Raw genomic sequence first — 11,541 nt, 5'->3', positions numbered from 1 at the left:
AAAAAGCAAACCATGTCGGTTCTTTCTAAAGAGCCATTCACATTAGAGGAATAGTGTCAGTGGTTGCAAGCATCGGCCAAGTGCCAAAGTTGAGTACAACGCAAGTCCTTATGGGAGGATGAATTTGTTGCAAAGAGGCAACCGAGTTTAAGTGGGGGAGAGCCCGAGTAATTAAGTATCTCACCCCGTAGAGGTGCTCTAAGGTGCGAGTACACGTGTACTCCTTGAGCCATCACATTATGCCTAAAGTGGATGACTACACAAGAGTTGTCAAGACCAATATCAACTCGAGAAGTGAGCATCAACTGAAAGTGGACATAGAGAAGTGAAGCTACAACATGACCACAAAAGCATCAAGACGACATTGCCACACGAAGGTGGCCAATTAGGAGTTGGCGAAAGTGTAGCGCCAACACAGAGTTGTGTTACAAATTTTAAAAGAATTGACAAGAGTGTAAAGCAAACACAGAGTTGTGTTACGAGCTTTGCAGACATCCAGTTAAGAGTTGGCTAAAGTGAAGCACCAATACGGGGTTGTGTTACAAGCTTTCATACATTGCTACTATAATGGTTGGTGCCACAATGAATAAATGTCGTGGTTGGCTTGCGAGCCTCACCTTAAGGGGTGCACCATTGTGTGCGACTCAGAGAATACAATGAGTGTGGCCAAAGTGGCAAAAATTTAGGGAGCTCTCCCCCTAGCCAAGGAAAGAGTATGCCAAAGCTAGTTAGTTTGCCATTGTTTTTCCGGTGAATCCTGGGTCAAGTTTACAAAAGGGCGAGGGAGGCCCAAGAAGGGATAGCCCACAACCATAGTGCATTTGTTTTACAGTACTTGTGTTGCAAGTCTCGGAGGCCGAGAGTAGGTTCGTCAGTGGGATAGCTTATAAGTAGTGCGCATTTTCTGTATTCGTTTTGAAGCATGCATTTCAAGTGGGTTCGTCAGCAGCCAGTCTAGGGTTGGGTCGTCATTGGGGACAATGGCTAGTTTAAGTGGGGGAGAATGTCACAACCTAACAATGGTTGTGCCACCAAGTAAGTCATCGAGAACGATGACTAGTTTAAGTGGGGGAGAATGTCACAACCTAACTATGTAGAGAGTAGGTTGTGGCCCTCACGTTGCGACAAGAGAAGGGCCACACTCAAGTGGCGCCCATCCGACCACACGAGGGTCTAGACGAGTGCCATCATGCGACCGAGGAGGGCGGTGCATCATCTAATATACCACACAACGTAGCCATTGAAGACAAGTTGAGACATAAGCAAGATAGAGACATCGAATAAACAAGAGTGGCAAAGATATGCTTGTTGAAGGGCCGGGTAGGGTCCCAAGCCACAAGAAAAATATATATGGGGCTTAATTCCCCTTAAGGTTGGTCGTGAGCATGTCAAGATCACGATGGCGCGCGGTTGAAAAAGTAAGAACGGAGGACATCATCTCGTCTATATCCTTGTTACTGATACCGTGACCTTGCCTCTCTATGTAAGCATGTATAAACGGGTCAAATGTAAAATTGACTATTTCAATTGAAAATAGAGCAAACTATCATACATAGAAACAAATGGAGAGTGATGTAATATGGATTAAATAGTCTTCTATGAACCGGTTCAACTTTATGACGGACAAAATCAAAATGTTATTTTATTTAATAGGAAAGAAATTGGATGGCATCGTGAAGAAAGTCTGTATGAGCTAATAATGTCAATGTATGACAAAGAATCATAAGAGAGAAACTAACTTTGATTTATCTTCCTATATGAATATGCTACCAAGGTAAGAAAATTAGATATCAAGAAGCAACCAATTGAAGATAGTTTGAACCCTATCCTTACAATTTTTAAATAGAAATAATATTGAAAATGAAAATCTTGTATTTTCCCAAGAAACAAACAGAAACTAGAAGTGAAACTAACCTTAGGAGCAGTTGAACCTTTTCCTTTGGAATACGTTTGTATTTGGAATTTGATAGCATAAAAAAAGAACACCGTAGCATCACTACTTTTTGCTTCATGTCTTTCCATATGAGTCATTAACAACATTTCATCCTCTTCTTCCAGCTCTACATAATTCAATTCCTTATTCATCTTTGGACATTCATATTGAAAATGACCCAAGTCATGACACCTATAACATTCAACAGTTGCTTTGTTGAAAGTTGATCTTCCTCTTCCGCATCCTCTGCCCCGTAAGTTCCTCTTCCTCTGTTACTTATTTTCGTTTGTCCTTCGAATTTTAGAACTTGATCCTCTCCATTAATGCTGGATCTTCGAATTTTTTGTTCATGCACCACTAATGAACTTTGTAATTCATTAATGGACATGTTGTTAATATCTTTAGATTCCTCAATGGATACTACAACATAAGTAAATTTTTTAGTACACAGAATTTTTTCTACAATTTTCTTTTCTGGCATATCTTCTCTATTGCTTCTCATCTTGTTGGAGATTATCATCACTCTTGCAAAATAATTTGTGATACTTTAATACTTTTCCATCCCTAGAATCTCAAATTCTCTCCTTAATGTATTAAGAAGAGATTTCTTCACTTTTTGGTTTCCACCAAATTTTCGTTTCTTTGAGTCCGAAACAATCTTGGCTGTGCGACGATCCAAGATTTATTCAAAGACGGTATGATTAATTGCTTGGAATAGGTAATGCTTTACTTGGTGATCTTTGTGTCTAGCATCATCAAGGTGGCCCTTTTGTGCCTCGGTCAGTATTGTTCTTTCCTCTCGTTCTAATAAACAAATCTCCACCACACTCCATACACAATTTGCTCTGAGCAAATTTTCCATAAGCTCACTCCAATCATCTAGTGACCATCAAAGTGAGGGATCTTCGCTAAAAATTTGTCTTCACTCATACTCTCTCTATTTGATCATTAAAAAATGGATGCTCTGATACTAATTGTTAGGTTTTGACAATTGAATAACTAATCCAGAAACATCTTCGCTAAAGTTTTGTCTTCGCTCATACTCTCTCTATTTGATCACTCAAAAATTGATGCACTGATACTGATTATTAAGTTTTGACAGAAACATACTCAATTGAAGTTTGAAGTGATGTTTTATTGAATGGGGGAACTTGCCTTTGATATACAAGTAACCATAAATAGAAATTACCTAAACAAATCTTGGAAAATACTTAAACTAAATCCATAAAAATACTGTCTAAATAAAGAAAAGATCAATATTTAACTATTTTCACAAGAGCTAAATCAATTACTTAAAAGAAGACTGAAACTTCACCTTGATATCACCTCCTCCTCGAATATGATGCTTTGCTTGAAGACGTAGATTAGAACCAGCAACATTGTGGCTATTTCAAATGAAATAAATGTAAACTTGTGTGTGTTTTCTTGATAAACAAACACAAACTAGAACTGAACCAGCAACATTGTTGCTATTTCAAATGAAATAAATGTAAACTTGTGTGTTTTTTTAGAAACAATCACAAACTAGAACTGATGTTGAGACTTGAATCTTGTACACGAGCCTAGGTTTGTTATTTGGATTTTTCTTATTTAGTTTGTTTGTATTTGATCCATTAATAATAGTGTAAATTTTAATATTTATTTAGTTAATAAATTTTAAAATCGGTAATAATTTAATTTATATCATACAAATTATAATTAAAATTATTAAAAATAAAATGTATTTTTAAATTAAAAAGATGAAATTTTTTCATGTTAAAATTTGACATTTAGTTTAAATTTTTTTTATTATAAATTTTAAAGTTGGCCGTTATTTTAATAAAAAAAATTAACCAAAAATATTTTAAACATTTTTTTTGATATCTATAATATTTAATAAAAAAAATAGTTTTTTAAATCTATTTATATATATATATATATATATATATATTTCTGAAATGAATTGTCAAAGATTTTCTCTCAAAATGGCAATTAATTTAAATCTTTCCTATCTCTCCACTAACCTCTCATCCTTATCCCAATTATCTCTCCTCAATAAACTCTTATGTCAAAACAACAATTAAAAAAACTTAACAACAAAAAATGGCTTTGGGCAGATTTACCTAAAGATGTGATCATAAGAATGTCAGTAGTAGGTTCGTTAAATCTTTTCTTTATTTTATTTCTGATTTTTTATTTAGATTTTAGTTAGAAATCAAATAAGAATAAAAATTTATGGGTTACCCGTAAATTGATTCCTAATATAGAGCAATTTTATTTTTTTGGAAAGAAAAGAAAATTAGAATCTATTGAAAATGACAATGAAAATACACCTAAGAAAGAAAAAAAAAAGGAAAAGTTTAGAAGTAAGAATGGATTGAAAATTGTCCAATTACGTGAAAGATTTAGGAGTAAGAATGATTAAAAATCAGTCAAGAATATATTCAAACAAAAATTAAAAAAATAAAGCAAAGTACATGCCACAAAAAGAAAATGAAAGATCTGAGTGAGAAGGCAAGGAACAAGAATATATCCAAACAAAAATTAAAAGATAAAGCAGAGTACATACCACAAAAAGAAAAGGAAAGATCAAAGTGTGAAGGCAAGGAAGTACACAATACTGAGTACATGCAGTGAAAGATCAATGAGAAGGATACCGAGTACATGCAGACAAAAAAAAGGAAAGATCAATGAGAAGGTAAGTACAAAATACGGTCACTTAAAATAACTCCATCAAATTCTTCCCTAACATAGTAATGATAGGAAATGAGATCTTAATGAAAATAGAATTATATATCTATATCTATCTATATATATATATATATATATATAACGTTCCAGGACTTTACTCATGAAAAGTCTTTAATGCTCGTATGAGGTCTAGTACATCGACCATTGTGAGATTTAGAGAATTGAACGTGAAATTGATGTCATGGATTCATATAGGTTGACTTGGATACAATGGACAAAATCAAACTTTCATTAATGATAAATTGGTGACACCAGCCTAAACTAACTAATCACGTAAGTGGTCTTACTATAGGAGAGGCGAAAAATTGTATGAGTTATGATGATGTATGAGTTGTATCACATGATGTCCTATACTAGTATATGATGATGTATGAGCCATGATGATGCATGAGTTATGATGATGTATGAGCGGTGTCGTATGATGCCATATACTATTATATGATGATGTTTAAGTTATGTCGTATGATGATGTGCGTAATATTTGTATATTTCGATATACTTGATATGCTTGATGCACTTTGTGGCGATATGATATGTATGATGATTGCATGATGTTTTTCTTAATATGGCGATGTTTTCCAGATTGTATGATGATGAGTGTCATATTGTATGCTCATAAGCATATGGCTACTTCTCCTAGAGATGATGAGTGCAGACGCGCACAGTATGATGATGAGTGTGGATGCACACAGTATGACGAGCAGGGTGTTCATGAGGTGCATGACACTATGGGGTTCCGTTGACCTCCGAACATCGCTACAAATTAGCTTGACTAGAGGGTCTAGGGGGTGTGCGAGCGCCCTGGAGATTCACACTTGCACGTGTGGGTTGTGTGTAGGGAAGTACTACACATCCAATTTGTTCGAAACTAGAGGCCACACCTAAATGAGCTAGAGATAGGTCCCTAAATTATGATTGCGTGTGTCACATCATTTTTCAAGTAACAGCAAGGTGCACTTGAACGAGCGACGGCAACATTGCGAGTAGAGACTGTGGCACGTGCATACGACAGACTCATCTAACTTTCTAGTCTTAGGTTAGAATAGGTTGTTTTGTCTTTCATTGTTTTAAATTATTTTGTATTTATTTTTATTTTATTTAAATTTCGTATTTAAACACTTAAAACTCTGTTTTCCCGAGAATAGTTTGTTTTAAATGTTTTGGACATTTATATAAAAGATTTTTTTTTCTTTTAAGAGTTATATTTTTGCATTAGAGATGAGTATGAGACATTAGTAACGACTTTGAGTATGTAGAAATTTAGAGTCGTTAGATTTTCATAGTCGGGAAAACTTGTAACTATACTAATATAATATGGTATGATACATATTTTATTATTATTAATCTATAAATAGTTTGATTGTCACATCTATTACTTAATTATATGAAATGATTGAACGAAAGAAAACTTTCTTATTGAATGAAAATATGATATTGATTATTTTATGTATTTCTTTTTTAAAAAAACATTATTTATTTTAAATCGTTAACCAATTAAATTATATTTAGGTTGATATATTCGTACATCTGAAATATCTCTAAATAAAAATTAGTGAGATAATCAAATGACACTAGATTTGTTAATATATATATATATATAATACATCTGTTATTTCTTTCTTTTTATCTATAATTAAACATATTTTCTTACATTTGAAAAAGTAAATATGTCATCTTTTTCTACGAAAAACAGCTGCATCAAGAAGTTGGTGACTGTGTGATTGCGTCCACCATATTTAATGTCACACACGGTTGATCCACGGGAACCTACATTTGTAATCATATAATTAAAAAGTATTAAATCTTAAAAAATTATAAATAGAATAAATAGCTTACAAAATGGCCAGCGCCAAGGATCCAATAGAAGTGCAAGTTCTTATGCGACTTAGTGAATCCCTTGGTGTGCTTCTCATTTCCACAAAATAAAGTAGTTCTCTCCTTACTTATAAATGCCTTTAGCCCTTCCCACCTAAATTCAAAGAAAAAAAATTGCTTTACCAAAAATTAAGAATTTAAACATCCTTACTTTTTGTTTTTTGTTTTTTTTTTAAGGAAACAGTTGACTTAGGTTTATGTTTATGTCGGTAACCATAAATCACTCCAAAAAAGAAATTACTCAAGCTTATTAATCCAGGCGTGGGTTCCTTTGGTTGAACAAATAAGATCCACCTATAAAAAAAAAGTCAAACATAAATCTAAGAGAATATTACAATTTTATCACTTCAAAATATTCCTTGTTTTTGTTTGAAGGAAAAAAAACACTTACTTGACCGCTATAGACCGTCACATTAACACCTTTAGCCAGTAACTCATCAACCTTTTTGAAAAAATAAAAGTATTAGAAAATAATTGAATGTTATAGTATGAAGCAAAAATTAATCCACAAATAAAACTATTAAAAATAGTTTGGTTAAAAAATACACCTCTTTGATTCTTGGCTTCATAAAATCTCCCGTAAAAAATTGGAAGACTAGGTCCGATTGACCTCCCCATCTGTACATTCAAAATTTTTAGTTTAGTTTTTTAGGCTAAAATGGTAGGATTTAATCTCCAAATTTAGATAATTAATTTAATTTTTATGTCTTAAGAATTTTCAATTATAACCCGAATAGTTTTAATGATTATAATTTTATTTAAAGAAATAGGGTTTATTGGTACGTACGTGACATTTAGTGGGATAATAGTGAGTTTTTGCTTAATTGGACCATTCATCAAAGCTTCCAAGTCTCCTGTAGCTCCGGGTTTGTAGACATTCAAACTAAGATATGGAGAGTTCTTTCTTACTTCAAGTGAATCAATCCTATTTGATTCCACACTATTTTTTGTCGTAGTCGCGGCTAATGAGTCCATTTCAAAATCTAACATGAAGTTATAGAAATCCTGCAAAAACGACTCGTTATAATGTATCGATAATCATTTCGTTTTATGTCTTTTTGAACTAATGTTCGTTCTCTCGAGAAAAATAAAATATTTTTTGAAAACTGGATTTAGATTTTAAAAACATGTTTTCTAAGTGGATGATAAAATAAAAGAATTTGTAGGTCAAAATAGTTTTTATAAACTTAAAAAATTAAATGGTTATGAATGAAGCCTAAATTACCAATTTAGAAAAGTTCTAAATTTTAAATTATACGTCTAATATATCATAAATTTTGATTTTCTTTTTAGAAATTTTTTTTAGAGGGTTTTATAAGTTTACTAATTTAAAAGATAACTTAATAAAAAAAAAAAAAATAATAATAATAAAAATAAAGACTTCGTATACCTATATTTAGTTAATATAAATTTAAACTTAAATTTCATTGGTTTGGAAGGATTTTGTTAAAATAATAGTAGTAATAATAATAATAACAAAACGTACCACGTGGTTGCTATTGGAGAAAATTAATCCCTCAAGATCATTCCATGAAAGAGTTGCATTTTCGTACAACGTGTTTTTAATTTGCTGCTTGATCTTCAACGCTAAACTGATTTTCAAAAGACAACTTTTGTTACATATAACTTTTAAATTTATAGAATATATTTCACTTCTTTATTCATGTTTATATTAAAAAAAAATGAAAAATATTAACCTATTTGATTCTTGCAGCGTCTTGTCGTCAATTCGTGAGAGATCTTTGAGAAGAGGACCCCAAGAAGACTGTAAAATTTTAGACAAAGATTATTGTGTTAAGGATAAATAATAAAAGAATACTCCTGAAATATGAGGTTGGTTTCGGTTATACTCTCGAGCTCTGAGATATTTCATTTTAACACTTCGATCAGGATATAATTGAAATCAACTTCATAGTTTAGTAGTATTCTTTTCGTTTATCATTCTGAAAACGAAAATTTCAAAAAAATTGATAAAATTTTTGGATGAGATTGAGAGAATGAGAATATGAACCGTGTAATCTTCTGGAGACATCCAACTGTTTCCTAGAGCAACTCCTGGCAAACAAAATCGAGAGTCGTGTATTTAAATTATTGATTCTATATTATTCAATGGGATCATTTTAAACAAATCAAAGTTATAATATGATTTTTTTTTTTACGTATAAAAAAAAGGTTATAATTCATCATTTATATTTGAAATTTTTTATTAAAAAAAAAGTAAAAATAAAAGTACCTCCGAGATTAAGGGTCAAATTGCCAGCTTGGATGGCCCGAAGAAGGGACAAAGCCAGAGTGACGGCGAATTTGCCACCGTAAGACTCCGCAAAGATGTACAAAGGAGCGTTTCGTAGGCCGACAGTGTCGTTCGAAACCTCAACCAGCAAAGTCGTCATGTCGATCGCCGTCTCCACATCGCCTTTCGCAAATTCACCTCCACTCTCCACATAGCTATATCCAGTCCCGACCGGATTATCCTGTTTTTTTTATGTTAAAATCATAAATTTAGTCAAAAAAAAATATTAGAATTTAAGGTTAAAATGATGAAAATTAAAAGGAAAAGGAGTTGACCACAAACAAGAGGTCTGCTTTTTTCAGCCATGTTGAGTTTCTCGGCTTCAAGTTCGAGTTCAATGGCCCGATTTCTAGGAAGTTCCCAAACCCAGTTCCCGAGCCACCCTGTTTTTCAATATTTGAGCCATTTTCTTACAAAATACTCAAAATTTATAAATAAATCATTGGAAAAGATCGGCAGCTCACCGGTCCGCCCTGCAACCAGAGAATGGTCGGCCATGGCTTGGAACCGACGTCCACTCTAGAAGGGCTTCTGTAAAGCCACCAAAACATATGGGCTTCTAAACAACACAATACACGAGCAAATATATAAAAAATAATGACTAAAATAAAATAGAAGGAAAATTAATGAACTTGGCTTACTGGGTCTGACTTGAACGTAGCCCCATTCTTCAGATCCATCTTGAGATTTGTGAGTTATGGAAGTTCCGACATAAAACAGAGAAGAGGAAGCAATGAGAACGAAACAGAGATGAAGAACTAATAGTTTAACCATTGTCGAGAGAATCAGTAGCTTAGGTTCTTTAAAAATGGTGATAATGGATGACGAGGAGACTCTTAGGTATTTATTGAATGGATGAATTAATTGGGAAGTTATGAACTGGTGTGGAGAAAGACAAAATTAGGGCTATAAAGTTCAAAATGAGCAACTGCAGACGCCATTGGACAGCACAAGTCTTATTTAGTAATGGTTTAGTTTTAAAAGTTGGGGTTGTTTTTTTTTTTTTTTTTTTTTTTTTTTTTTTTTTTTTTTTTTTTTTTTTTTGATAATTTGGAAGTAGTATTTTAAAATTTAAATGGTTATTAAAAGAAGCCTAAATAAAATAGGACTAAATACAACCTATAAAATTTAGAGATTATTAAAGGATGTCAATACCACGATTCATATTTTGAACATGGTCGTGGAGGAGCTCGGGGGCTATTTAATGTCATGAATAGGATCCGGGTTTGTGGTCTTTGTACCAACTTCTCATATATACGCTTTCACTCAATTTTTTAAAATGGGAAAAGATCCGTACAAAGGAATAATATATTCTTTTAATAACAAATATGATAGGGATTTGAACCTTGAGCGTTAAAGAAAAGACTAAATACCTTAATCATTATGAAAGAAACATTTTTATTTGAGAATGGTGGGTATAAATTGTAATGAGCAAAATAGGAGGAATGATTGAAGATTTCCCATAAACACATGACATGATTCATAATCTCATTAATATTTGATTCTTTTAAAGAAAATATAATTTTTCTTTTCATACAATAATCGGGAGTTTGAGAGAAAAAATCTAGCCAAACTACCATTATAACATCAACATTTTATTCAAATAAACAACTATCTTTACGAAGTGAAAGGAAAAAAGTGGAAACCAACCCGAGTTAAGATCAACCTTTGTGAATGAAGTTGAGTTAGAAAAGTAAACTTCATGGAGATTCAATATTGGAAATAGGAAAATTGGAAGGTCCTTTTGATTGGAGAGTAGTAGTAAGTACCTAAATGTTATAAGAATTTGATCAAATATGGTTATGGTCTTTTTTGATAGTTTGAGTATTTTTTTAGCTATTTAGTTTAACTAATTTACCATATTCATCGTTAGTTTCTATTTATTTATGTTGTTAATTGTAAGGCTATAAAAGCCAAAGTTAAGTACTCAAAAATATTATCCCTTCAAACTCCAAACATTTATGTTTCTGGGTTAATCAGAGCCACCACTAGGCTTTTTGTAGTGTAGCAATTTTTTAGTAATCAAATACAGAGAGTATGAGTAAAGACAAGACTTTAACGAAGATCCCTCACTTTGATGGTCACTATGATCACTGGAGTGAGCTGATGGAAAATTTGCTCAAAGCAAAGAGTTTATGGAGTGTGGTAGAGATTGGTTTCTCAAAACTAGCGGAAGAAACAATACTGACTAAGGCAAAAAAGGGTCACCTTGATGATGCTAGACTCAAAGATCACCAAGTAAAGCATTACCTCTTCCAGGCAATTGATCGTACTGTCTTTGAACAAATCTTGGATGGTCGCACAACCAATATTGTTTGGAACTCAATGAAGCGAAAGTTTAGTGGAAACAAAAAAGTGAAGAAATCTCTTCTTAATGCATTAAGGAGAGAATTTGAGATCCTAGAGATCGAAGAAGATGAAAGTATCATATTATTTTGCAAGAGTGATGATAATCTCCAACAAGATGAGAAGATATGCCAGACAAGAAAACTGTAGAAAAAATTCTACGTACCCTCACTGAAAAATTTACTTATGTTGTATTATCCATTGAGGAATCCAAAGATACTGATAACATGTCCATTCATGAATTACAAAGTTCATTAGTGGTGCATGAACAAAAAATTTGAAGATCAAGTAGTACTGGAGAGGAGCAAGTTCTAAAAGTCGAAGGTCGAACGAAAATAAGTAATAGAGGAAGAGAAACTTATAG

At 32.6% G+C, this 11,541-nt stretch overlaps 1 protein-coding gene across 1 annotated transcript; it reads right to left on the bottom strand.

The window, feature by feature from the left end:
* Positions 1-6,356: 6,356 nt before the first annotated feature.
* Positions 6,357-9,605, bottom strand: LOC111474900 (serine carboxypeptidase-like 51). The gene is made up of 13 exons (XM_023119729.1): positions 9,473-9,605; positions 9,296-9,390; positions 9,107-9,214; positions 8,772-9,012; positions 8,550-8,593; positions 8,236-8,303; positions 8,025-8,130; positions 7,326-7,543; positions 7,087-7,156; positions 6,930-6,980; positions 6,780-6,832; positions 6,500-6,632; positions 6,357-6,430 (listed from the first exon to the last, which is right to left on the bottom strand). The coding sequence occupies exons 1-13, from the start codon at positions 9,603-9,605 to the stop codon at positions 6,362-6,364; spliced, it is 1,389 nt and encodes a 462-aa protein (XP_022975497.1). The 3' UTR covers positions 6,357-6,361.
* Between the last annotated feature and the right edge of the window lie 1,936 nt (positions 9,606-11,541).

This window comes from Cucurbita maxima, unplaced genomic scaffold, assembly GCF_002738345.1.
Source record: "Cucurbita maxima cultivar Rimu unplaced genomic scaffold, Cmax_1.0 Cma_Scf00771, whole genome shotgun sequence".
Lineage (NCBI taxonomy): Eukaryota > Viridiplantae > Streptophyta > Magnoliopsida > Cucurbitales > Cucurbitaceae > Cucurbita > Cucurbita maxima.
The sequence above is the reverse complement of the archived record's forward strand: the minus strand, read 5'-3'. Positions and strand labels throughout refer to the sequence as shown.

Excerpts from the sequence above, each read along its gene's own strand:
- LOC111474900 (XM_023119729.1), bottom strand. The coding sequence starts at position 9,605 with ATGGTTAAACTATTAGTTCTTCATCTCTGTTTCGTTCTCATTGCTTCC. Across the intron at positions 8,594-8,771 it reads TTTGACCCTTAATCTCGGAG|GAGTTGCTCTAGGAAACAGT; the intron begins GTACTTTTATTT and ends TTTGTTTGCCAG. Across the intron at positions 6,981-7,086 it reads TGAAGCCAAGAATCAAAGAG|GTTGATGAGTTACTGGCTAA; the intron begins GTGTATTTTTTA and ends TTTTTCAAAAAG.